This window comes from Helicoverpa zea, chromosome 31 (assembly GCF_022581195.2).
Source record: "Helicoverpa zea isolate HzStark_Cry1AcR chromosome 31, ilHelZeax1.1, whole genome shotgun sequence".
NCBI lineage: Eukaryota > Metazoa > Arthropoda > Insecta > Lepidoptera > Noctuidae > Helicoverpa > Helicoverpa zea.
In genome coordinates, this window is record NC_061482.1 from 12,162,897 (window position 1) to 12,190,575 (window position 27,679).

The 27,679-nt window shown below is 36.2% G+C and overlaps 2 protein-coding genes across 4 annotated transcripts; one reads left to right on the plus strand and one right to left on the minus strand.

The window, feature by feature from the left end:
• Positions 1-1,035: 1,035 nt before the first annotated feature.
• LOC124645294 (dynein regulatory complex subunit 4-like) lies at positions 1,036-10,027 on the minus strand. The gene is made up of 10 exons (XM_047185095.1): positions 9,947-10,027; positions 9,682-9,810; positions 9,402-9,473; positions 8,532-8,678; positions 7,961-8,092; positions 7,394-7,504; positions 5,729-5,881; positions 4,603-4,742; positions 2,187-2,436; positions 1,036-1,409 (listed from the first exon to the last, which is right to left on the minus strand). The coding sequence occupies exons 1-10, from the start codon at positions 10,025-10,027 to the stop codon at positions 1,242-1,244; spliced, it is 1,383 nt and encodes a 460-aa protein (XP_047041051.1). The 3' UTR covers positions 1,036-1,241.
• Positions 10,028-10,849: 822 nt separating this feature from the next.
• Positions 10,850-27,282, plus strand: LOC124644780 (endoplasmic reticulum mannosyl-oligosaccharide 1,2-alpha-mannosidase). 3 transcript variants are annotated; one of them, XM_047184314.1, is made up of 12 exons: positions 10,850-11,098; positions 11,486-11,682; positions 12,317-12,457; positions 14,444-14,549; positions 14,909-15,094; positions 15,529-15,677; positions 16,765-16,953; positions 18,594-18,781; positions 19,858-19,966; positions 23,381-23,560; positions 24,227-24,400; positions 24,712-27,282. In XM_047184314.1, exons 2-12 carry the CDS (start codon positions 11,527-11,529, stop codon positions 24,925-24,927), a joined length of 1,794 nt encoding a protein of 597 aa, XP_047040270.1. In that variant the 5' UTR covers positions 10,850-11,098; positions 11,486-11,526; the 3' UTR covers positions 24,928-27,282. The 3 variants fall into 3 exon arrangements, with proteins under 3 accessions (XP_047040270.1, XP_047040272.1, XP_047040271.1); XM_047184316.1 differs by having other exon boundaries at positions 24,260-24,400; XM_047184315.1 differs by having other exon boundaries at positions 10,864-10,927.
• The last annotated feature ends 397 nt before the right edge of the window (positions 27,283-27,679 follow it).

Below are 27,679 nucleotides of genomic sequence, written 5' to 3' on the forward strand. Positions count from 1 at the left end.
ACAATACGACCTTTATCATAGATCGTTCGCGATGTCCTGTTATGGGGCATTACATTTTCAAACAACTATGTGAAATTAGGTCATAGCAAGGATATTTTGATTTCATTGGAATAAAGTACCTATTCCTGTGAAATAATCAAGCAACGACTAATCTAAAATCACGGGCTTGCCATCTAGCCTTACAATATCTCTACTCTATATTTCTTTACCACCGCAAGTCGTAAAAACAAATCTTTTACTACAAAAACTGGTAGTGCGTCAATAACAAGGGTATAGGGAAACCATTGAAATGTAAAAAAACCTTAATACAGATACAACATGTAGCGTGGTTGGTGCGTTGACATTAAACGAGTCAAGTGGAGAGGTACGGCCTCAAATCGAGCAAGGGCGCAGGCCGGCCGCTCGAACAAAGCAGGCTTGTATGACCGACGACCATTGCGTACGCAATATGCAACTAATATTTTGCACGCTTTTGTTAAACGCGTGCGAATACGAGACCAATATTCCTGTTTTACAACTGTTTTGCCACCTGATGTTTGCTTTTTTTCAGTTGTCGTTTATTATGAGTGTCAGAGATAATAGTAGGTACGTATGCCAGCTATGTTCTTGCTAAATAAGTAGGTATGCTATCTACTCGTGTGCTATAGGGAACGAACCTATTATTCCATATTATTATAGATTCCATATTTTTTGAAAAAGTCGAGTTCTCTTGAATAGTAGGTAAACAACGTAATAAGGAAAGTTCCTGGAGACTCAGAATTAATGAAGCGATTAAATCTCATGAATCATTGTGTACTCTTATCAAGTAACGCATTTTGTCATACTATTGTTATTACTCAACCAGATATCATGAACCACAACTAAACTACCGATTTTTTTACTACCTATAATTTGTAAAGGTAGCTACTGATAAATGGCAAGGAAACTTTTACTTACAATTACAGCCAGGTAAAGGTTATCAAATAAAACAATCAGTAGGCTACCTCAGACACAAGAAAGGTTTATTAGACACAAAGGCATAGACGTCGAATTTTTTTATACATTTTTTTGTTGCAAAATGATAACAGTATGAAGTTTTCACTTTTCATACCCGTTATGAAAATAGTCCATCTTTTTAGCGGTTCGGTGTTCGAATTTTAAAAGACTTTCCTATTTTTTTTAAACGCTTTTATTATAATTATAATTTCTGTATTACAAGAATACAGAATAGGTTATTTTATAAAATAGGAATCTCAATGTTATTATGTCGTGATCTTGTTTAGTTCTGTTATTTCTTCGTTGTCAGCAAGGATGACTGTATAGCTGTTTTTCAATGAAGTTACTTGATTTTGGAGAGCCCGAAGTCTAATTTCCACTAATTCGAAATTTTCTTGAAGATTATTTATTTGAATCTGCATACGCTGGCGGATCTGAAAAGAAATAATAAATACATAGGCAATATTAACTCCAAAAACGCGCAAAACGGAATATATATTACGTTTTCCTTTCTCGTACAAAGTATCCCATGTAGGACCTCCAAAAAAACTTGTCAGCCTTCGCTCAGTCAGGACAAATCAAAATCGGCACTCCTATATTAAGTTATCATGACAGCTAAAAATGCCACCAATCATTAAGTGCCCTGCCTACTTAATTAAGGTTTACGGGTATTCTAAAGCATTAGTTTAGGTATATCTACCCACTTAATGAATATTTTAACATAAACTAATTACATTATAAATTAATCAAATAAAAATTGCGCAGTTTTCAAAGTTCGACAATGACGTATGTGTGCCAAATTCTATTTTAAGATTTGTCAAACAAGTGTGGGTAAACGGCATTCTTTTGAATAATTAAGCTAGATTATTCGCTGCTCCTGAAACTTAAGATTTTTCAAGAAGACTTCGGAATGCTAGACTAGAAAGATGAACACGGGACCGAGAGAAAATATAAAGCTCTTTGAAACTATAAGACTGAAATGTTATGGTGACACAAACGAGTATCACGCCTGAAAGATATCCTGCAAAATGAACTGCAATTCTCTGGCAATCCAAAACACTCACTCAAAACTTATGACAACAAAGTATGCGCACGACCATAAGGCACAAAAAAGAAAAGAGATACCTGGGCAGTACTTACGAAAGATCTTCAGCTACCACATAATATACAACCTCATTTCGCAACCTCTACAAAGACAATCCTCAACTTACCTCGTCCCTTTCCTTCTGACAGGCCCGGCAATGGGCTCGACTCTGTATTAACTGTCTTTCGAGCTCCGATATCTGGGTCTGCAAGTATCTGCGCATGGAATCAGCCCTCTCTTTACATCGACCAAGTGATCTGCTGCTTTCAATTCTCATTTCTTCTAAATCCTTGAGCAACTGAGCACATTCGTTAGCCTTCTCCTTGTATCTGATCTCTTGTTGTGTCAACTTTTCTTCTACTCTCAGTGATTTGCATCTAAGGAATTGAAGGTGATAATGTAAATGCCGTTTTAGCTATTTCTTACCGTTTCATTGGTGTCCTGAGAGAATTTTACGTGCTTGGATAAAAAGTAGCCTAGTTATCTTTGACTAAGTATATTTTGATGGTCATAAGTTGGTTTACTGACCTAGCCTAACAAATTAATAAACTGACATTCACATATCATTGTACTAACTACCAGCGGTTCCATTCGTGTCTAGATTAAATTACTTCCCGTGCATAGACAAAAGTAGTTAAAAATAGCCTATAATAGGGTAGTGTCCAGGGTCGAAATAATGAAATAATATTTAGTCCGCTTTTTAGATAATCAAAAAATATTGGATACGTATTTTTTCTTTTTTTAATTAAACATAAAATGACAAAGATAATACACTTCAAAAATTAGGAGTGGGGGTTTTTACGTCACAGTGTCCTGAAAATTGTAGCAACTTGTGACGTCACACTCAACTTTAACACGCTATATCTTAACAAGTTCTGATCCAATTTAAAAAAGAAAAAATACGTATCGCTTAATTTTGGACAATCTACAAGACGGACTAATTATTATTTTTTAGGAAACTAGCCTATTAGGCATGTTATTATTTCTGCTAAGTTTCAACCAAGTTCATTCACGCACACACATTCACATAGCTTTTGCATGAAAGAATAACAGCCCTACATTACCTACACATACGTACTTACATACAAACTTTCAAGATCCTAGTATTAATAGGATAAAGAAAGATTTAATTCTAAAGTATCCTTAAGCAGCAGGTAGAAGTGCTCATAGCAATTAACGTGCAGGTACTAATCCGATCCGGGGTGTTCCCTATGACCAGTTTTAAGGGAACCCGATGTAGACAGGTAAAATTATAGACACCGCAACAAATAATAAATGTTGCAACTGATTCAACATCTTTTAAACTGATATTTATCGAGAACTCTGCTGGATAGTAGCAATATTATAAATCAGTTTGCGATGCGTTCACGCCTAAACAACTGAACCTCTTAATTTTCAGCCTAGAGCCTGAGAAAGGGCTATTTTTTATCCGGGTGTGAAAAGCAGTTCCTTCGAAACGCCAATCAGGCGTTGGGATCGGCTTCCAGTCTAACTGGTTGCAAGGGAACCAATGCATTCCCTAGAGATGCAAATTAGTCTATAAATGCAGCTTTTAGTTCCAAAACCTAGCAAGCAATATAAGCTTAGAAAACTTATAATTATAGTAAAAACAATTATATACCTAGTCATACTAAGGAAATGACGATATATAAACATAAAACGCACAACCCGATACGCGAAGGAAATTTCTATGAAACTGCATTATCTTAAGAAATAAACTATAATTATTCCGAGGTTGATTTTGAAGGTCCGGTATGACATAACTGCTGTCATTAATAATGATTGTATTTATTACCTTATGCATAAAAATTGCACAATGGCGATTTCAATGCCTGAGGTATTATCTAAGACCTCTTATTCAATTATGGGAAAATGTTGTGGAGGGAAATAAAGAAAATTTATAAGAAACTTTTCCGAATACACGTATAAAGCTTGTGGCACATTATAGCAGCACCGCAACAGCACGGCTGCAGCACGGCGTCGCCGTCGCCTCGAATTAAGACTCCGGCGAACGGACAGCGCGCCAACCACGCGCTTTCCGCTCGCCGTCGGCGCGCCGGCCGCGCGCCGGCCACGCGGGCGGCGAGTCGAGTTGTGTGGAAGCGGCAAGCACGCTGACTGCTCGCCGTTGGCTTTTTCATATTGACATTACGAAATATATTATAATATACACGATTTAATGCTCTAAATTGAATGACAACTTAAATGCTGGTGTGGAGCCGTGCTGTAGCGGTGCTGCTATAATGTGCCACAAGCTTAAATCTTTACTGTTTAATACCTTTTATAAAAGTAAAAGTAACAGTATATCTGTCGCGCTTTCACGCCTAAATTAATATACTGATATAATACACAGTCTAGACTTTCAGAGTCGGAGAAAGGATGAAGGCTACTTTTCGTCCCTTCGGTTCTCTTCGGACTTCATGTGAAACCGTAGGTAACAGCTAGCTAAAATAAACTAACGTATTGAACCTATGTAACACCAATCTATTTAAATACATAGACCATTCTGTAAAAACTACTTTATATTACTTGGTCAAACTTACTTGTAATCATCTAAACTTTTGGACATTTCCTCAATTTCCCGTGTTTTATCTTCCAGTGCTGCCTTTAGTAATTTATTCTCATCGACGAGTTTGGTTTTTTCGACTTTTTCTTGGTTCAAATTATTCACAGCAACGACTAACTGCAAGCGTAGTTTTATAAAACCTCTAGGCGCATCTATTTCAAGCCATTCTGCATTTACGATAGAAAATCAAGACTAAACTTGAAAGTCTAGATAAATCATCATCATCATCATCTCAGCCATAGGACGTCCACTGCTGAACATAGGCCTCCCCCTTAGATCTCCACAGATACCTGTTGGAGGCGACCTGCATCCAGCGTCTTCCGGCGACCTTTATAAGGTCGTCTATCCACCTTGTTGGTGGACGTCCTACGCTGCGCTTGCTAGATAAATGTCGTCAAGAAATTCTATTGAAAGAGGTTAAAAGCAACATGGTTTCAGGACAATCGTAGCATCCAAAAATGTAGCAAGAATACCCGGCCGGCCGGGCCGCTGGCTCTTTCTATAGCGTTAAGAGGACGAATTGGAATTTTTGGCGCCAAGGATCTCAATTTTTCTCAGTAAATACAAAACGGATCAAAATACAACTTGGTTACCTGAAAGTTCATGATATAAACCTTATTTTGTTAGACGTGAAAACATGATTAGGTAACTTTTATAACAGAGAAAAATATATCAAACATACCTCTTTTTAAAAAGAGATTCACATATTATGGGCAAACGGGACCGATTTAAGCCTCTGAACTTTTTTAGTAGTTGAGTATATACATACTCTTTAAAATTGTAGAAGGAATTTTTATCAAATTATCATTTCTAAATAATAAAATTACAAAACCATTTTGTCGCTTACGACTTTTAGTTATAAGCTAGCGCGCGTATTGTTATCCTCGCCCCGCTCAGACGCTCCGACCCCTTTTGGCGCCTTAGATGCGCGTACCGGTTATGGAATTATAGTTGACCAATTCGTCGCCTTAAGTTAGGGGACTCAAAAACACTTACATAAATAGGTACGTACTATAATACCGGGCCGCTGGCTCTTTCCATATTAAGTTCAGGGACTCTTAGTTAGGGGACACTTACACAAATGCGTACAATAATATACAAACCTTTTCTTTGACTCTGTGCAACTCATTAGAAAGTTGCTGGGAACTGTCTTCAGCCAGTCGTTGCAATTGTTTCGCCTCCTGTAGTTGTATCTGGGCTCCTTTTAGCAAGTCGGGTAGAGGAGCTAGTTCCTGTAACTTCTCTTGGAACTGCATCTACGTACACAGGTGTATCATTCAACTTCTGTAAGCTATCTAACATTAGCTTCGTATAAATTATGGCAAAAAACTATCGAAATTCATTTTCAAAATTCGATCTCTAATCGATGGATTGGTTATTGTAATCCACAGTAGGCAGGTAGGTACATTTGTTATACAGAGGTAGTTCAACAGCGAGAGGATAATACAGTCTTTACCTAGATAGACATGCACAAAAAATAGCAAGCAAACAACTCGAACTAAAAATCTTCGAAAACTTCTAGAACATTCTATAATCTAAATACGAGTTTCAAGGGGTATAATGTGTAAATAATGTGTAAACCGGATCAATAAGACGTTGTACTCTTTGATACTGAAGAGATCTGTTAATATTAATCACCTTCCGCATACTTAAATGCAGTTGACCTTCTACAATAATAATGTGCGATGTAAGGGTTGCTGTAAATTAACCCCTGTTTTTAGGGTTCCTTACCCGTAGGGTAAAATGGGACTCTATTGTTTTAGCTCCTCTGTCCGTCCGTCCGTCCGTCCGTCTGTCACCAAACTGTATCTCATGAACCGTGATAGTTAGAGAGTTGAAATTTTCACAGATGATGTATTTCTGTTGACGCTATAACAACAAATACTGAAAACTAGAATACAATAAATAATTTGGGGGGCTCCCATACAACAAACGTCATTTTTTATAAATAATAGTACGGAACCCTTCGTGCGCGAGTCCGACTGGCACTTGGCCGGTTTTTTTTAACATCTGCTTAAGTACATTGCAAATGTTTCGATTCACCCCTATAGATATTAAGATCGACCCCTTCCTTGCGCGTAATTTATGCACCTTTTTTTGCTAGGTCATAAAGGTAAAGCTTGTGAGTTGAAAGAGTGAAATCTTACGGACTGTTTTTATAATATTTTACTTATTAATAACCAAGCTCGTTGTTTCTGGCCACAGGGTTTATTCTATTACCTATGTGACTGTTGTGAGTAAATCCTACTTATATTATAAATGTGAAAGTTTGTGAGAATGTATGGATGTATGTTTGTTATTCAATCACGCAAAAACGGCTGGACCGATTTGAAATTTGGTATGTAGATAGGTGATACCCTGGATTAACGCATAGGCTACTTTTTATCAACACACCACGCTGGCGAAGCCGCTGGCGGAAGCTAGTAATTAATAAAAATGAATAATAGGTAAGCAATTTTTTTCGAAGTACCCATATACGTAAGTAATTGCGATGATGTCAAAAATAATATAAATAGTTAATCTCCAATATTGCACATATTGAATTCATTGAATATTGTTATACATTTCCATACAATAAAATCGAAACAAAATAAATATTAGTAACCAGGTATCTAACCTGTGGTTGCAATAGCGCCATCTATGTTTATACAGGGGAACTACGTACCAATATCTACATTCTATTACCTCTAGTTATTACACTAGCTTTAGCTAGATGGCGCTGCATATGCTCACGGCTAATGGTGACCAAAAAATAGTATTTTATTTACCTTCATCTTCTGTATTTCTATCTGTATTTGATCAGACACTTGTTTGTTATCGAACTCTATTATGTCTAACTGACGCTTGAGCTCCTCTACCTGTTGTTGAGCTTGAAGATACTGGGCATTCACATTAAAATGCAGATTAGTATTTGCATCTACATTATTGTATTATATTGAGTAATGTTAATCCTATCACCATGGAAATGGGGAAGTAATGCCCGTTTTCACCAACAATTTCTTAACGTTTTCCTAACTAAGTGTCACTTAGAATAAGGGCTCCCCCAATAATAAAGGTTATAAGGGACACTTAAACTTTGGTGAAAACGAAATTCGTATTAGGTGTTCCCTAAATGCTCTTAGGGGGTCCCTAAGTTTAGGTATTTGTTGGTGAAAATGGGCATTAGTATATCGAGAAGTAGTTACATAAGGAGGTACATAGGGACTACTTAAGGGCAAAGAGTTCATAAGCCTGCAATGGAAAGCTACACCTAGCTGTGACCGGTTAAACCTAGGTGTAGCCGCACTATGGTCGTTACCGTAACATATCTAAATAAAATCTTCAACGAAGCTCACCTTCATACGATACTCCTGCAATTGCTCAGTTTTCTCCACCAAAGTAATTTTTAACTCTTCCGTTTCCTCCCTCATATCCCTGACCTGAGTTTTCAGAACTGTCATTTCCTCATCAGAATGTTTTTTCGTTTCCTATTGTCATGATAAAAATACAATGCTCAGTAGGTATTTAAAGACTGTTATTTACACTGTTGTATAGAACAATTAAATAGGAATCTTCCTAACTGATTAATTGGCGTGGAAAACTTTGTTTTGTAATTAGATACCTACAATGATGAATGAGCACTAAGACTGTTCTCGATTAGTGCTAGCTGTGCGTCTTGATTAAAAACTGATTGCATAACAATCATCATCTGCGCAGGCTTTTCCCAACCACGTTGGGGTCGGCTTCCAGTCTTACCGGATGCAGCTGAGTAACAGGGTTTTACAAGGAGCGACTGCCTGTCTGACCTCCTCAACCCAATTACCCCAGCAATACCCCAATACACCTAGGTAAGACTGGTTCGTTGCCAGACTTACTGGCTTCCTGTACACTGGGCCTTGACAGGAGTTGAACGGGCAAACAAGGTACCTTTATTTCAGCAATCATCCCAGAACAGCAGATGTTATTGAGCTTTAATTCTAGGTCTTTCAGTTTAGCCTCATATTTTTCTCGCTGGAATCGCTCTTCATCTGCTGCATTTTTGGCTCTGATTAATTCCTCCCGAAGCTTTGCAATCTATGAGAATGAAAAGATTTGAATCATGTTCTAAAAAAGTGTTTTAACTTGCGATAAAATTGTCGCGTTTTATCGCAAGTTCAAACACTTTTTTGGAACATGATTAAATATTTCAAGTAATGGGCAAAAAATTCTAACAAAATTTCTCGCTGTCCCCCGCGAATGTTTCGTGTGAAATCGCGCCTGTTATAAGTAGGTATATGTATAGACACTCACTATTTAAATAATTAAGGGTGCGTCCACATCTGGCGAATGCGCCGCGAATGCGCAGCACGCGAGCCGATCGCGAGCTGTCCGCGAGCTGCGCGCGTGCAGTCACTGCAATAGTTCGGTGCGCCTCTTTAGCGCAACTCACGCAAGGCTCGTATAGAGCGCGCGAGCGGCGCGCGAGCGGCGCGCGATCTGCGCGCGATCTGCGCGCAATCAGTTCTCGCCCTTACAGTTCCGTATATTGGCTCAGTACTATCGAAGATGGCAGACGTCGCGCGCCGCCTGCGCGCCGCTCGCGTGCGGCGCTTAGGTCGCGCGCGAGCTGCGCGCGGGCGGCGCAGAAGCGGCGCACGAACAAAAATGCACGCGCGCAGCTCGCGAACAGCTCGCGATCGGCTCGCGTGCTGCGCATTCGCGGCGCATTCGCCTGATGTGGACGCACCCTAAGAGAGAGAGAAACCTAAGTTCATGAGATATTAGTTGGTATAGGATGATAGATAGACAGATACATACTTCTGGAAATTTTGAATAATTTTCTTCATTCGACGTATTGGTAGTTCCCAGTTTGAGCACGTCTTCAGGATCCTAAAATTCAATACATTGCTCAGGTATTATTTAACATGCACTCGCTTTCTGAGACTTTAGATCAGTATAAATTCGGTATATTATTCCCTAACAAATTATTAATGCAAGATTCTGCAGTTGCAAATGCTCGTCATTGCTCAATAAATTAGTGAAGGCGCTACAATACTAAAACCAATGAAACAAGTAGGTACTCAAGATAATAACTTACTATAGCACGAACTGATTCAACTCCTTTAGACTGTTTACGAGTGAATAAATCCATTCTGTCTCTTTTGATTGCCGCTAATTCCATCTGAATCTCTTTTACTTCTCCTTCCATGTCCCCCAACTTTTTTTGCTATGAAAAATGTGAATAATCAATAAAGCTCAAACGACCATAATGTACCTATAGCGAACATGATTATGCAACATTTTTTTCAAAATTCATGATGCCTCAATCGTCATTAATTATAAAAAATACACATTCTACGTACTAAAATCGATGCTTCTTCAGTATACTCAACATTTTCTGAGGTCTTCCCTTTGGTAAACGGCCAGAAATCTGATTGAGGCATTAACACTATTAAATGTTAAAAAGGATCCGGTAAAATATCCAATATTAATTTATGGACTATGTAACAGACTGGGTATAATGAGCACTTGTTTCCAAAAAGTATATTATGATTATGAAGCAAAATATTACGAAATTAAATTAACTATACAAAATAATCACAACTACCAAGAATCTTTTAGGAAATGTCAACTATAAATCTTCATTTTGTAAAAAATGGCCAGAGCTCCCTCCTGAATAACTGTATTCAATAATACACAAGGAGTATCAATACAAGTAGGTCGTACATTTGTCGAAAGGGCTTTCCCTCGTTTCGCATGTGTAGGTACAGAACGTGGGTGGCGTAAGTACGTACGAGCTTTGTCGGTTTTGATTCAAGGTGTGTGAGGAAAGATATTTATTTTAGTTTATCTTGAGTACCAATGATTGAATAAAGGTGAGAGTTGACATCTTTAAGAAACTTTAAAATCTTTAAAATCGGGAAACCGCAATATGCCTTTAGCAAACGTGATTGATACACTCTCAACTCTTCTTCGTGTAATAGGAGGCCTGTGCCCTGTAGTGGCTGATGATGATGCATGCAGCATTGTTAAGACATTTTAGACGCACCAAACTCTTTCAAATTTGATTAACAATATTTGAGCAATTTTTCCTATTGTGAAAATATTGAAATATACACGAAGACGTATTTGGTAGTTTTTGTTTTGAAAATAATAAATTTTTCATATTTTGCGATTTTTTATCTGTGCTTTTGTCTATGACGACAAGTGACAACTTTGACGTTCAGCGCATCAGTGGTTTCGTTCCTCTCATCTGGCCTGTGGCTCATTCATTCACTTTGATTTGTTCTGTCATCTGTATGTGCTGTGGCCGCTGTGGCTGTGATCTCGATCTGTGCGATCTGGTACATGTTCTTGCACTTCGTTTTTTATTGCGATTTTTATCTCGGAATTTATATTCCACAAAAATTATGTATGTACATATAACATAATGTTAATGAAGTGCTGTGTTTTGAATTGTGAGAACGTGATTTTTGCGAAAATGCTGCATGCCAGTTCATTTGGCACTCTTTTATGTAAGAACAATAATTATAAAATATTTGAGGCATTTGAAAATGGCATTGTCCTTTTATACTTTGCGGACGTGGAACTAGCTATAGTATACAAATAAGCTCTTAAATATTGAGCTCCCAAAATCTATGTGATCACTAAAAATAAGTTAAGATCCTACATGCCAGTGAAATTGTAAATTCTGTGCTACTTTTTAATAAGACTGTTATTTTTTTGTGCTCCACTTACCGGCTTCATTTACGATTATTTTGTGTTGTACGATTATAATATATTTTTTATTTATAACACATACGTAAATGAGCAAACATGCTTCTAACGAAATCACCTTTTTTTTTAATCCTGCGAATCTATATCGACATTCTTCTGATTCCAATTATTTTGTTTTCATTCAGAAACAAAACATGTTATAAATATAATGCACAAGTGAAAAGACATGAAATCCACCATGGATATGAAGATAGACTTTAATGAGGCTGGCCAGCCCCCTATAGTTCCTCAACCCAGTATTGGCAAGTGGAGTCTTAAGAGTGACACCTCCGTGCTGATCACAGACCAACAGCAGAGTGGGTCACATAGGAAAATTATTAGGGTAAGTAATTAAATTAGTCATTCAAATTTTATACTGCTTACTTTGGTCTGGCTTCTAATACTTGAACTCAAGGTGACTATAAAAACAAGAAAGACTACAGTTTTTTTAGGTTTACACTATTATGAAAGGAACAAGTTCATCTCCCTATTCTTTGTCCATGGTCGAACATGGTGACAATGGGATTGATAAAAGCTATGCTTCCAACATATTATATAAAAAAACTTTCTTAATTGGTCCATTAATTAAATTAACTCGATTTTACTGTGATAGCAGATAACTTTTGCAGAAACAGATTTGCTAGTGCTAGCTGCTGGCTTTCATTAATACCCAATTGCCAAATAAGATAATGTTCTCCATGCATACCTTGTTTACAATGTTCTGATGATTCTTAGCTTTTCATTGGCCTAATATTTTCAGGATAATTATGATTTTATTTGTTTACCTTGAGTTTTTAAAGACATGTTTTGTCCGTGTTGTTATAACCACAATTTTTAGACCACTACCTAGAGATAAACCTACTGAGGAATTATTTACATTCATCCATTAAAAAGAAATAAAAAATAAATAATCCATAAAAAGTAATAAACCTTTTTCGTAGCAATAGCATGTTCAAATTGTTTGTTATTTTTTTCAGAGATGGAATCGCCTCTCAAGACTGCAACGTTCCATAGTTTATGCCCTATTTGTTATAGCAGCTACTATCCTAGCTATGTTTTATATCTCAAGAATGTCTGCTGCTAATGTAAATAAGATTAATCATAGTGAATTAGCACAAGTAAGTATTTTTAATTTGTTAATTATTATTTTTAAGTAGCTTTGTTTCCATTTCTCTTCCTTGTACTAAGAATCTATTATGTTGTGATAAGACATGTATGTTTTCTTATCTATATCTTATCCCAGATAAAATATAGCAACCCGGAGATGTGTAGATCTATGACAGGGATCAGTCATTTCAAGGCCTGAATACACTAACAAAAACATTTTGCCTCAGTTTTTCTTGGTGAGTGACTAATTAAGGACACAAATATTATGATTATCAGGCTTCTATTACGGTATATTTGTGTCAAAAGGAAAATTAATTTGTCTCTTGTTTGTTATGCTACAAAACTATATTAATAACCAAATCATACAATAAATAATAACCTTTTAATTTGTTATAATAAAAATTATTATACAATACAATTCATATAATGTAAGTTAATTATTTGGTTATAAATAAAGAAAATCCTTATTAAAAAATAATGCTCTACATATATTGCAGTTACAGTACTTTGTCTTTTTATTGCCACTTAAATATAGAAGATGTCGTTATAACTACCAACACCCTAGTGGCCTAGCTAGTAAAGTAATTGTTTATCTGAATTATTTTTTATTTATTGAGTGTGTTATAAAAAATCCAGTTAACTGTGAATGAATAAAAATTACATTGACAAAGTTGACTGATCTTTTAGCTTAAACATGTTATTAAAAAAGTAGTTATGTGTATGTTTAGTAAAAGAACAAAAATACTCTTGTTGGTCCAGCAGAATGTTTGCAACTCATTTCCTGCAGTAACAAACTATTATCATGATAGCATTGTGCGTTTTCGACGTAAATAACTAAATAAGCACTTGTACCAGTAGCTTACTGTATAGAGTTACCAGATAATGTTTATCTAAATAATTGTTGTTCCCCACTTTGATTTCAGATAATGTTATATTGAATTATTACTGTGTTATACGATGATAATGTACTTATCAATATGGGTGTTAATTATTTGATAAGTAGCAATTTCATTCGCGTATCAAGTGCTCGCGTACTTTTTTTCTGTTAGTTTTTTTGGTGTTGCGGTTTTATTTGTTTTTTTTTATTACATTCGGAAAAACACATTCTTCAAAAGATTGATTAGATAATTAATTTATTTAGTGCACACTGTCTTAAAATTGTAGGAACTCGTCTATACGGTACTTAGCTTGTTTTATCCTGTTCACTTCATATAGAGTGTAGTCCCGCTGGCAGTTTCACTCTCGTCCATTGGGAACTACGTCGCCCACCGAAGTAATCTTATAATCTTCCTCAAGAAGTATACTGTCTAAAATCGATCCCATAGTTCCTAAGATTAGTGCCTTTAAACAAACTGTTTAGTATAATTTATGAAGATGAAGGTCAGACTTTTCCTACTTGTTGCTATTTAAAAAACCGGCCAAGTGCGAGTCGGACTCGTGCACGAAGGGTTCCGTAAATTACAGTTAAATCAACCTATCTCAAAAACTATAAGAGATACTTTGATCAAACCAAAAATCGTTGAAAGAGTTAATTAGCATGCATCACCTCTATTTTTTTTAGAATTTTATACCCCGTAGTTATAAAAATAGAGGGGGGGGGGACATACTTTTTACGACTTTGAGAGCTGATATCTCAAAAACCGTTCACTTTAAGAAAAATGTTTTTTAGAAAACTTTATATCATTTTAAAAGACCTTTCCATTGATACCCCACACGGGTATGTACATCGAAAAAAAAAATTTCATCCCTCAGTTACATGTATGGGGGGCCCCACCCCCAATTCTTTTTTTTACTATTTAGTGTCATATTTTTGTAGCGGTTCATACAACACATATTCCCATCAAATTTCATCACTGTAGTACTTATAGTTTCCGAGTAAATCGGCTGTGACAGACGGACAGACGGACAGACGGACATGACGAAACTATAAGGGTTCCGTTTTTGCCATTTTGGCTACGGAACCCTAAAAATGAATAAAGAAGAACTTATTGTTTTAGGAAACTCTTAAGAATGTGTCTCTAGTCAATGAGCAAGCATCAGAACAAGTTGTTCCGAGGAAGACTGCCGTAGATTTCGAGAAGCGAGAACGGCCCATCTTTACAGGTATTGTATTGTAGCATTTGTAGCTAGGTCTAATTGGCCGTGCGATTGCTGATAAGCATGTAATAATAAACCATAGCTTTGTTTGCGTTACAGTCATGTTTCATGTTTCAACGTCATTTGTGCGCACGATAAGGTTTTTTTAGCTCATGTTTTCGACTGGTACTTTGAACTGAATCGTTGAATTATTCGTCTTGTTTGTTTGTACTTGAGACTTGAGATCTCGAAATTCATTGATGAGTAGCTCGAATAATAATATGCATGATGCTACTACCAGGACTGTCTTTCTTCCACTCTATTTTAAACGTATTAATATTATAGGGTAAAAAGCTTATCTAATAACATATATTTACTACTTGTAGGACCTATAAACGCCCGACAATATGCCGTAGTGGAGAGCTTCAAGCACGCATGGCGTGGTTATAAGAAGCATGCTTGGGGCCACGACAATTTGAAACCGGTGTCCGGCATGGCTTTTGACTGGTTTTCTCTCGGTCTCACCATCGTGGATTCTCTGGATACAGCCTATATTATGGGACTGAAAAATGGTAAGTTATTCTTAAAGCGATTGGAGATTTTATTCGTGGCTGGCTGAAACGGACAAAATTTAAAGAACATTGACGATGTGTTTTTGAGACAAGTAGTTAAATTGATTTACTCTGGGCTGTGCGCATACAACAAAGTCTAGGTAAATAGAGCCAGATAAAATAAAAGACGTTGTTTGTATAGGACCTCTTAGATATTTTGGTACTTTATCCTAGTTTTTAGTATTTGTTATTATAGCAATACTAATAATGCATCAACTATGAAAGTTTCAACTGTCTCACTATCACTGTTTATGAGATACAGCCTGGTAGAGACAGCAAAGTCTCAGTCGAAACCGTTTTTCTCTTTGAGTCAACAGTCTCAGGACTCAGGTCTCAGGTCTCAGGACCCTAAACATTAATGTACATTTGTAAAAATTCGAATGTTTTGTCTCCAGAATTCGAGGAAGGCAAACAGTGGATTCAAGAGGAGCTGGTCTTCACAAAGAGCAAGGATGTGAATTTCTTCGAAGTCACCATCAGAGTTCTGGGCGGTTTGCTGTCTTGCTATCATTTCTCTCAAGACCGCATGTTTCTTACCAAAGCTGTGAGTATTATAAATGTTTAGCTGTTTACCCGCGTCCCATGGGAACTACTACCCGTATTAGGATAAAATATAGCCTGTTACTCGGGAATAGTGTAGCTACCCAACAGTGTTTTTTTTTTTCAAATCGGCTCAGTAATTACGGTGCATTTAGGGTACAAACAAACAAATATTTCTTCTCTGTTATATTAGTATAGATAACATTACTATATTTATTTTGTAAATTATGTTGAAAACAACACCTTTACACGTCGAATTTTCTTCGAAAGCGTGTTGAAGTCGCTATTTCCTATCCAACTAAGACATAGTGAAACAAACTTAATGTTTTTTGCCTTACCTATCAATTAACCAATTGTTTTTTGTTGGCAATGACCGGTTTGGCTGTCAGGAGCGACAGTGCTTGCAATCTGTTATTTTCTAGCTGCATCTATAATTATTATGGTACGTTAACCGTGGGTATTACCCACGCGACAGGGCGTTTACTCTGACAAGACTTATGTACATGTGTCCAGAGTTTTTTCACTCTAAATTGTCACTCACATATAACTGGCACTTGAATATTACTTATATCTCTAGACGTCATTAAAATTAATTTGATGAGTTTAAATATAATAATGGAGAACAAAATGACGAGTGGAGATGTCATACATAACGGCACATGTTACACTCCTTCTTTGGAACAAACCCATCTTTTGGTAATACCAAAAATTATTGACAGATGTCTCAAAGAACCCGAACGCCTCGTTCGTTAATTCGTAATTTTGGCCACACCTACCATAAGAAGGCCCTAAAAGAAGGCGCCTGACCTACCTGTCTTATGGCATCTCTGCTCATTTTTCCTTGCTCCGTGGATATCTATGTTAATATTATGAAGCTGAAAAGTTTGTTTGTTTGCTTGAACGCGCTAATCTCGGGAACTACTCCGATATGAAAAATTATTTCAGGGTTAGAGACCACATTTATCGAGGAAGGCTAGGCTTATAGGCTACTTTTATCCAGAGGTTTCCACGAGATGTGCTGACAGAATCTAGCATGTAATATGTACTTTTCACCAATTAAAACTACTAGAAACGCATCCAATATTATTCAGATTGATCTCGGAGACCGGCTGATGGCAGCATTCTCATCACCCTCGGGCATTCCATATTCGGACGTCAATCTCGGCGAGAGGACCGCGCATGCGCCCGAGTGGTCACACTACAGTACCACGGCCGAAGTCACTACGGTACAACTCGAGTTCAGAGAACTTGCGAGAGCCAGCAACAATCCTGGGTTTGAGGTGAGTCAGCTATGCTTTATTTTATTGGGTAATATTCAAACGACTTCCTCCGCTGTGGGTTAGCAGCGGTGAGGGAGTGTCAGACTCTTACTGACTAAAAACCGTTGTGTTCCTTCGTAGGCCTTTTATGTACCAGGGCCGCGGTAACTCTTTCGAACAATCTCGCAGCCCTGGCAAGAGTAAGCTATCCTGTCTCTATGGTATTCATTATGTAAAGCATCTTAAAATAATATCCTATTATTTAGTCGTTTTGATAGAAAACACCTCGAACTCTAATGGGAATCTTGGATAAATATTATGGCACTACTTTACATCGCTTTCAGGGACCTCACACCAGTGAGAAACAATTCCGAAAGTATACGTGAATCTGTATTTGTTGTATTGTAAACATTCACATTGCATGAAAATCGGTATGTCTAGAAATAATACGTTGCTGGTGAGATCAAGGCAGATACTTCAAACTTCAAATATTGATATAAGAGCATGTAAGAAGAAAACATGCTGTGCATCTAAACATTCACTTAAATCAATTGAACCATACAAGGGTTCAGTAGATACAATTCTAAATTGAGTAAATGCTACCATTAACAATTGAACCACTGTGTTATGCTAACTCGTTCGTAGTAAATGTCGTAACAGTGCGTCATACGACAAAAGCATTCTGATCAAATTAACTTCGTAGAATGAAATGCGTCACACATTCTCATCTCGAATGTAAACAAACTTGAATGGGTGACATTAGTCAGTTACGAAACTTAAGGCCAGTTTCCCCGGTTACTGATAAATTCAGATAAACTAAAACTTTTGGTTTCACAGGCAATATCTGACAGATAGAATGAACCTCAGATAATTATTTGACACTTTATCGGTAACCAGTGAGCTTAAAAAGTTTTAGCAACCAAAAAAATATGCTTGGTTTTACCAACTGTTGGGTCCAAGTCTTATCTACATTTGTGTTTCCAAATCAGCGTGATATCATGATTTCTAGCTACTTGTCTACAAAGTGTCTCAGGGGTCAACTAACAACCTCATTAGGTGCTTGACTCAATGACACTTACGCTCGAACGATGTATTTGGGTGTTATCGACTAAACAGCCGAGTAAGGTTTTTTGGGTGCAGACATTAAAAACTCCTTCACATTCCCGTATCTTAGCGTAAAGCTGTTTAAATCATGTTTGAGTACAACAGAGTAAAATATATGAGGTATTGCTGTATGGACTGAACATACACTAGCTAGCTGGTTCCCGATGTTTCAACCATATTTTATCTTGTACCAAGGTTTTTAATTACCTGGACCTATAAAATCAATACGGTCTCCCTAGGCTTCACAGCGCTGGACATAGTAAGCTGTAGACAAAATCCGAGTGTGATCAATAAGTTTCATCTACATACAAGAATTCGAATTAACGCGGCGTTTTGTTATATAGCAATGCTTTTTTCGTGCGAATTACCAAGTGCATAAAAATGTAATGATTTAGTTCGGATATAGAGAGATTTTGTAGGTAACTCGTGATAACTTTGAATTAACGAGAGGTTCGAAATATCGCAGGTTTGAATTAACAAGAGTCGACTGTATCTATATCAGTCGAATCGCTTTCTATGCTAAATTATGTACTTACAACCTTTTTCTTTATCTTCAGGATGCAGCAGCAGCCGTATCTGAAAAAATACACCACTTACCGAAAAAGCATGGTTTGGTGCCGATCTTCATCAATCCGAACACCGGCCATTTTCTGCCTCACGCCACCATCACCCTCGGAGCCAGAGGAGACAGCTATTACGAGTACCTGCTCAAACAGTGGCTGCAAACTGGCAAGACTGTTAACTAGTGAGTATTAAAAAAAACAATCCAACTAAAAGAGGTTACAATAACGAGTACTAGGAACTTCCTTTTTTGAACTGTGCTTTGAAAGGCTACAATGCGCTATTTGAAATAAGAACTGAGTATGTACTTTCTGTGGATTTCAATTACTGATCTATCCGTTGTGTTGCGATTGGAGTTTGAATTTTGATTTTAACTTCATAAAAATTATGTCAAAGTGATAGCTATGTTTAAATAACGTTTTTAATGGTAATCCTGCTTTGTCCTGTTTGCTCAAGCATTTCGTAACATGTGCTTTTTCAAGCTATGCGTTGTTATTTTATTTCCATACATCATCTCTAGGATATTTATAACTACAACGTTCAGAATATTAATTATATACTTAGTTAGTATGTATAGAAATTATATAACCTACTTTTGAACTTATAACGGCTGAATATAGACTTGAAAAGAAATCACAGACTCTCCTAACTTTATTTATTGAAATATTGGTTACTTTAATTTACCGTTGCTACGCGCCTCTGCTCATTTGAATATCTATATTTATCTTGTCAGTGAACACCACATCAAAATAAGTTGACGGTGAAATAACTTGTGCTGTTTTTGTCTATCGATTTTGCGAAAATATCAATACTTAAATAATATATGCGCATTTGCGCAACTTATTTTTTGTCGAATCAATGGATAACGTTATGTCTTGTTTGAGGTTAATGACCTTTTCGGCTATAAAATATTTGTTTTAGTATATTATAATGTTGAATAAATTATTAAGCCTTGCAATTATAATGTACAGTCATAGCGAATGTTACATTAGCTGCTCTCAATTCTATGTGGGTGCGACAATTAAGATTAATTAGCCTTTTAAAAGGTCAATCAAGTCGTTGTATGTTGCAACTATGCAAGCGAATTAAATAGTGATTCCTTGAGCTATTTCGAATGTAATAATAATATGTTTTTTTAACTTATAAACATATTCCTAAAATAGTAATGGGCCTTTTAATTTCATGACACAGAATATCGTTTTAAAGTTTGGAAAACAATAATTGTGTTATTTCAGGCATACTTCTTTAAATTGTTTACAGTTTACTCGACGACTATATGACTGCCATAGAGGGTGTTCGCAATTTCCTGGCGAAACGATCATCTCCTAATAAGCATTTGTTTATCGGCGAACTGTCGGCCGGATCCGAGGTGAGATGTCAAATACTATTTATTTTTTATATGATATTCTTTAATAATTAAATGTAGTCTTAGTAGGTTGAGTGTAGTGGGTCGTGGATAAGTCAAAGCCACGTGGAGAAATCCATTACAAGATTAAGCGACTTGGTGCTATCATCCCGTCGGACTCTCCTGGTGGGTTCCTCCATGGTTCGGAAGGCACGATAAATTGGTCCCGGCGGTTATTTGGACATAATTCGTCGCTGATTGTCCGCCACAGCGGCTGTTCTAATATAAGGATATAGCCAACTACGCACGACATATCATAGTGCACAAGCATTTGCTTGAACACAGGTGTTACTATTCATTTACTCTCAGCTCGATGGGACGGTAAACCCACACGACCGAAGATCAGGTGCAGGACCGACATTTACGTGCTCTCCAATGCACGGGTGTATCAATCACCAACTTCTAGGTTCCGGGCTGCTTTGTGATAAGGAGCAAATTAAAGAATGTGTTAGATCGCAGCTTTTTACAAAATATACAAACACCGAATTTAATCATGATGATAATAATTTCGATCATAATTTCTAATCCCGATAAAACCAATTAAAACCTATATTATCTAAGATTATTTCCGAAGTAACAACAAACAAATAAATATTGAAGATATGTACGCGTTTTTTGGGAATTTTATCATGGGCTTAGTTTAACAATGCGTATACAGATAGTTTATCTATCAATGATAAGTGGCTATCGTCGATAACTATTACGTGAGTGATGTCAATATTGTAAAGATATAATCTATTGAGATTAAGGAGTGTTATTACTGAGACCACGGTAAGGTAGGAAGCGATAATATTTATAAGAAACGACCTTCTGATTACTTATCTGTATTTACTATAATATGATAGAGAGGTAAAATCTTTTGTTAACCTCCGAAACTACTGAACCGATTAGATAAATTCTTCCATCGTGGTGGCGACTGGTTCGAATATTCACATCACATTGATCTTGAAAAATATTGACACAGCTATTGAACCGCACTTGACACTTGAGAACATATTATTCAATTCGCAATAAGTAGTACCTACTATTTGCATGCTCTTGTAAAAATATATTGTTGACACAACATACAGTAATGCAATACTGCTCTGCACTTAGAATTTAAAATCAGCCAATTTATATTATTAAATGTCTCGGGTTCGACCTATCATCATCATTGCATCAATTGCCGTCCACTTCTGAACTTAGACCTCCCATTACGAAAGCCAACCATAATTTTAACTGGTTTAATCGTTATTGGTCCAGTCAAAGCAAGTCATCATCTCCCGAGCTTTTTCCCAACTATGTTGTGGTCGGCTTCCAGTCTAACCCGATGCAGCTGAGTACCAGTGCTTTACAAGGAGCCACTGCCTATCTGACCTCCTCAACCCAGTTACCCGGGCGACCCAATACGACTCAGTTGTTTCAGTGAAAACGAGTACCTAACATTAATGAGGACCCATATTAATTACCGTCGTGTAGCGGTCTTATCGCGTTAATAGTTAATTAAATACCTTTGGTACTCAGTTAAATTCGATAATAATCAGGAAAATACAGTGACTAATTGGTAATTCGTGACCGATAAAACACGTTATCTACTCACGATTACAAACAACTTTCCCAAAGTTTTTTTTAGGCATATTCATTAGTTCTACGTGTATATGACAAATCTGAAATTTGTTGTAAGTAAACCGCTATGCTTGGTAGTTTACGTAAGTAGGGCCAAGCTTGATAGTTCCTATACGATAAATTCAAATACCTCAAATGCCTCGGAGCCCATTCAGCGAGCTCAAATAGATTATAACAACATTTTGTAATAACATACATTCCGTAAAACAAAACAGGTGAAATGTGCCTGTTTCACAAAGGCACCCATAGCTCTCTTTGGAAAACACTTCTATACTCTATTGTTGCATAAAATTTAAATATCGAAATTACTTTAGTTAAAGCCACCAGACAAGCTTTACATAATAGCTCTGTTAGTTTTGAATCTGAGTGCTGATTCCGAGTTTTGTGTGCGTTCGCAACTCGATACGTAATTATAAGTCTATTGAAATAAAGAGTCGTATGCTACGTCACATGATTTAGATATTACAATGGTCATTTATTTTGCCGGTTAATAATGCTTACACGCGCAAAAGTGAGCTGGAGTGCTATACGACCAAGTATCGATGACAGTCTTTATTAAATAAACAATTCTACGATAAGTGCTACGTGATTCAATGGTATGATAATCTTCGCATCGAAAAAAATTACTTGCAAAACTCGCACTAGGCACTCTGGTGTGAAACAAGTGAGTTAGACACCAAGGGACTGTCTTTCAAATAACTCTTCAATACGCCTTGAGTTATACATATGCAAAGGGCTACATACTTTGTACATACGGCATCGTTGACAGCCTCGTTGGTCTAGTGGTCGCAAGCGCAGCTTCTGTGCTCGAGGTCTCGGGTTCGATTCCCGGGTCGGGCCGAAATCACTTTGTGGATTTTCTTAAACTTTCACAAAGCAGCTCGTAGTCTGGAAGTTGGTGATTGATTCACCCGTGCATCGGAAACCACGTAAATGTCGGTCCTGCGCCTGATCTCTTTCCGGTCGTGTCGGATTTCCGTCCCACCGGGTTATGAGAGTGAAGGAATAGAGAGTGCACCTGTGTCTGCGCAAATGAACGGGCACTATAATATGTCCTGCGCTGACTCCGCAGCTGGCTGATCTCCTTAAATGAGAACAGCCGCCGTGGCCGAAATCGGCCGTTGACGCCATTTTTATTTATTTTACATACGGCATATCAAGTTCAGGTGTGGTGTCACCGACATTTGACTTAATTGTACAATTATTTTGACTACTTTTTCTGACTAAATGGCCGTCGCTCTAGCTCCAATTGTCAACTGCACAGCTGATTCTGCGGATCAAAACATTTCAGTATTCTGCAAACTTATTCAAATATTCAATATTCAACTATTCTTGTTCAACTATTCGGCCCGCGGTTTTACCCGCATCCCGTGGGAATCTCTGCACAAACCCTGATAAAAAGTAGCCAATAGTCTTTCTCGATAACTGGGCTAACACTGAATTTTTTTTCAAATTAGAACTGTAGTTCGAGGGATTACGCGTTCAAGCAAACAAACAAAATATCCAACAGTATAGTTATCGGCATGAATCTTGAGCTCTGACCTACATCTTCGTAGAAGTAATTTATTAGCAAAGAACCAATCCCGAGTGACGGCTATGACGCGATGCGCTGCGGGCCGATCACCGCTTTAGCCCGCCCCCGCGCCTCACTTCATACCACAAAAGGGACCCAATAAATTACTTCTGCGCAGGTGAAGGTCAGAGCTCAAGATTCGTGCCGATAACTATAACAGTAAGTTATTTAATAATAATAACTTTTATTTACATTTTCAGGCATTCAACCCTAAAATGGACCACCTAACCTGTTTCCTGCCAGGCACGTTGGCATTAGGCCATGCTAACGGGCTCCCGGATTGGCACATGACGATGGCTGAGGAATTACTCTACACCTGCTATTTGACCTACGCAGCGCACCCTACGTTCCTGGCGCCTGAGATTACTCATTTTTATATGGTAGGTATTATATAGGATACTTTTTTAAGCAGTTCAAAAAAAATCTTTCAGAATCAGTAAGAGCATATATCTGCATTATTTTATGTTTTGAGCGAGACTCATGTAGCTCACTTCCAAAACGTAACTTAAAAAATTACGCAGTACGTAATCGCGGTGACCGCTCGCTTTACCGTTGTGACCATAAAATCGATTCAAAATAAACATCTTTTTTAATCAGTAACTATTTTTTGTGCTAAAACGTCAAAATAAGTAGTCAAAGTTTGCGCACTGCTGATAAATTGTTTCATGGTTATGCTCTATGTTCACAGCGAGATAAATAGACAAATGCTATGTTAGTCCAGTCAGGTCTAACCTTATTTTAGACTTACTTCAAGTACACGTCGTTTTCCCGTGTTTACGTCCCGGGAAGACTGTAGCTTTCCACAATATTTTAGTGAAATAATTTTTCAAATCTGTTCAGAGTATCGGAGGCTTTAAAATACAAAGAAACAAACAAATGTTTTCTCTTTATTATATGATTATCTAGATTCTAGATGTATGGCTTATAAAAGGATTATTTTTTTATTTATTTAAAGAACAGTTAAAAATGTCAAAAACGTCACGATTTTTTTCTTTTCTTTTTTGTTTATTTTGTTTTTTTTTTTTTTTTTTTTTCACTTTTCCTAGGATAATATAGCAGCTCCCAAAAATGCTCCTCAGGCAAGCGTGGCTGAAGATATGTACACCAAAGCGGCAGATTCGCACTCCTTGCTGCGTCCAGAATTTGTTGAAAGTCTATGGTACATGTACCAGATAACTGGCAACACTACGTATCAAGATTGGGGCTGGCAGATATATCAGGTAAACCTTTTTGATTTCTATATAATATGTCAATGTGAAAATAACATTTACTATGCATATACAGCAATATTTTTATTGGCGATATATTTATTTTTTGTATGAATATAGTTTACCGAGTATTTGTATTCACAAATGCTTATACTCCAGAAATAAATAAAACTTTATACTTTCTAAAACTTCAGAAACGACTTCATTTATCATGTACATTGTTCTATTAGGTAGAAGCTCAATTTTAAGTATAAAATAAATGAAATGTATTTTAAATGTAATTATTTCTGAAACAAATTAAGTGTTAAATCTAAATTTTTCAGGGCTTCGAAAAATACGCTAAAGTGCCGAACGGTTACACGTCATTAGCCAACGTAAAAGTCGAGAAACCAGTGCAACGTGACATGATGGAATCATTCTTCTTATCGGAGACTCTTAAATACCTGTACTTACTGTTCAGCGACGACCGATTCACGATAGACTTGAATAAATACGTCATCAACTCGGAGGCACATCCTCTGCCTATTCACAAAAACTAGAAGTCATATTACTGCTTTATGTACAGTTCTGGGCGTTTGGCTATGTTTTGCTGAAATTCGCTTTACTAGTGAACCTTACGAGATGGTCAACATGGCCAATAGTTTTTGCTCTTTTTTCTTTTTTTTTTTTTTTGAAAGTTCTCTATTTAAATGACTCTTCTTATTTTTTATTTGTTCACTATAAAACGTCTACAGAACTGTACATGAACTGTAAGTTTCGATATACATCCATTTTGGATTGAATTTTAAAAGAATTATGCGTTATTCGCAAAATCTTTTGATATGAGGTCTGGACTGAGACCCATTTTGTACTTAATGGGTATTTTTTCTTAGATAATAGTAATAGTAGTGCAATTCCACAGTATATTAATGTGTCATGGATAAACGTGTCTGATTATACCTGTAGATCAGTATAAAGTTGTATCTGTACATTTATGTTATGCCATATACATTTATTTACTACATATATCTCTGTAACTACAGTACTTCGTATAGTACTATAGTTTTGGTATTTTATGAAGGTTGACCGAAGGACTTTGTATTAAGCTAAAATATGTTATTGTATAGTTATTCTATTTGTATTTGTGTATAAAAGATATACCGATAGGCATTTACATTTTAGGGCAAGTCTTTTTGAGTCGCAGTTAAAACTGCGGATTATAATGAATGGTAATCGAATTAATTGCACAATATCTCGTATTTAATCATAGTAGTATTTATTAGCTGCATTTTATAACTTAATACTGATTCAAGAATGGAATGTTGTCATCCCTCATACTCATAAGCAAGTAATGTTAATACATAGATATTTAATTCCTAATATTACTTCATAAGTACTTACTTAAATGTAACGAATTTATAAATGTTTTTATATACGCAAAGTTAGCAAATTAATGAATTTCACTCATACAATTTGATAAGAAACCAACACATATTTTCTGCAATTCTTCCATTAATATAGTTTGAATGAATCTTTTTGGCAGATTATATTTTGACGGGACCAAGGTTGAGGTGATTATTACGCTAAGTATATTTTGTAACCAAGGATATTATATAATTTCTTCTATGTACAGACAGCGTCTTGAACATGGTAACTCTAAGGTACTCAAGACATTAGACCTTGCTATATTATTTGAGTACCCTGAATGTCCATCTTTATAACGCTGACTGTAAATCATGTTCACATTATTCCAATTTTGTTAAAATTATTGTTTTGGGTTCAATTATCTATCAGAAATCTTGCGTTTTTAATGTGAACATTGAATAGTTATATTTATAGCTTTATTTCATAAACAAAAATGAATCTCATTCAACATTTTCACTGCTTTATGTTTTTTTATATAAATAGGTACTTTGGCTAATGGTCCTTAGGTAATAAAATAAAACGTATATGGAATATATTATATTATTTGTTTTTAGTTAGTAAATATTTCACTCGAGTCATTATCATATTTTTGTTATGAAAATTATAATATTTATAACAATTTTAAATTATACTTACTTAAGATATTATAGGAATTATTAGCCGAATGTGTAAAGTGTATGGCTGTGGCTGAATCTCGGATAGCCTGAAATAACCGTATGTATTCACTAGGTGGAAGGGTGGAACGGGATTACATAAAGTATAATTTCATGACTAGATTTCAAAAAAGCTCTTGTTTTTTTTTTGTAAGAATTAAATAGTAACTTGAAATGTTTCCGTCCTTGGTATTTACTCTATACTAATCATTTTCTTGTTATTTCTTACATTCATTACACTGATATTTATACAGTTATATGTTGATATTAGAACTTTCTAGAGACTACCAAAAAATTATATCCAATCAAGAGCGAATAGGTCCCGTTGAACTGCTTGAATCAAATTTTAGCAGCGAATAAATTGAATCTTGAGAGATAGCTTAGCGCAAAAATACGTAGCTTTATTTTATTGCATAATGACGTGCACATTATTGCTGCGTAAATTAATGCAATTATGTTATTACTTTATAAATACATATTTTTGCCACATTTTCTATGCAAAATTGTGCATAAATGCGGTAGTGGTAACTTCAGCTTCTGACGATCTATAATACCTGCCTATTATTACAATATTGCTCACATCATCAATGCACTGCTTATTGAAATACATACCAGAACACCCAGGATCGTGGAGTGAATAAAGACCGAAAAAATATACAAGCTTCGTCTTTATAGTGGTTAGGTACCTCCGGTAGATAGATATTATTTAAAATATAAGTACAGTGAGTACTACTTTAATGAATAATTGCTCTAAATGTGTGCAATAAATTCTAGTAGAAACATTAAATAATATATAATTTTTGTTTAATTTATTATATAAACACGTTTTTTAACTCATTTTGTGTTGTTGTTTTTGTCACATTTGCCAAATTAATGTAGCAATCATATCATAATAAATATTTGCTGTAATTCATAAGAATAGGGGAAGGTTTGATAACAAATGATAGGCATGAAGGTTGCTAGCAAATTCAGTCGAGATCATGCGTCTTATCAGCCCAGTAATTATAAAGATAATAGATATAAACGTTAAATTATCACATCTCTTTAGTAACAATGCATACACACAAAATACATACTTGTTAGATAGCGTAGTTTTAAGTACTTAAAGAATGTCGTAGGTGTACTTTATTGGGGTTTAGTTTAATTTAATTAAAGTTTGTTGTTCTTCCTTGTTACTATCTTACAGTGAGTGGCACCATTTAACTATGAGCGAACCATTTTCAGTTTTCAAATC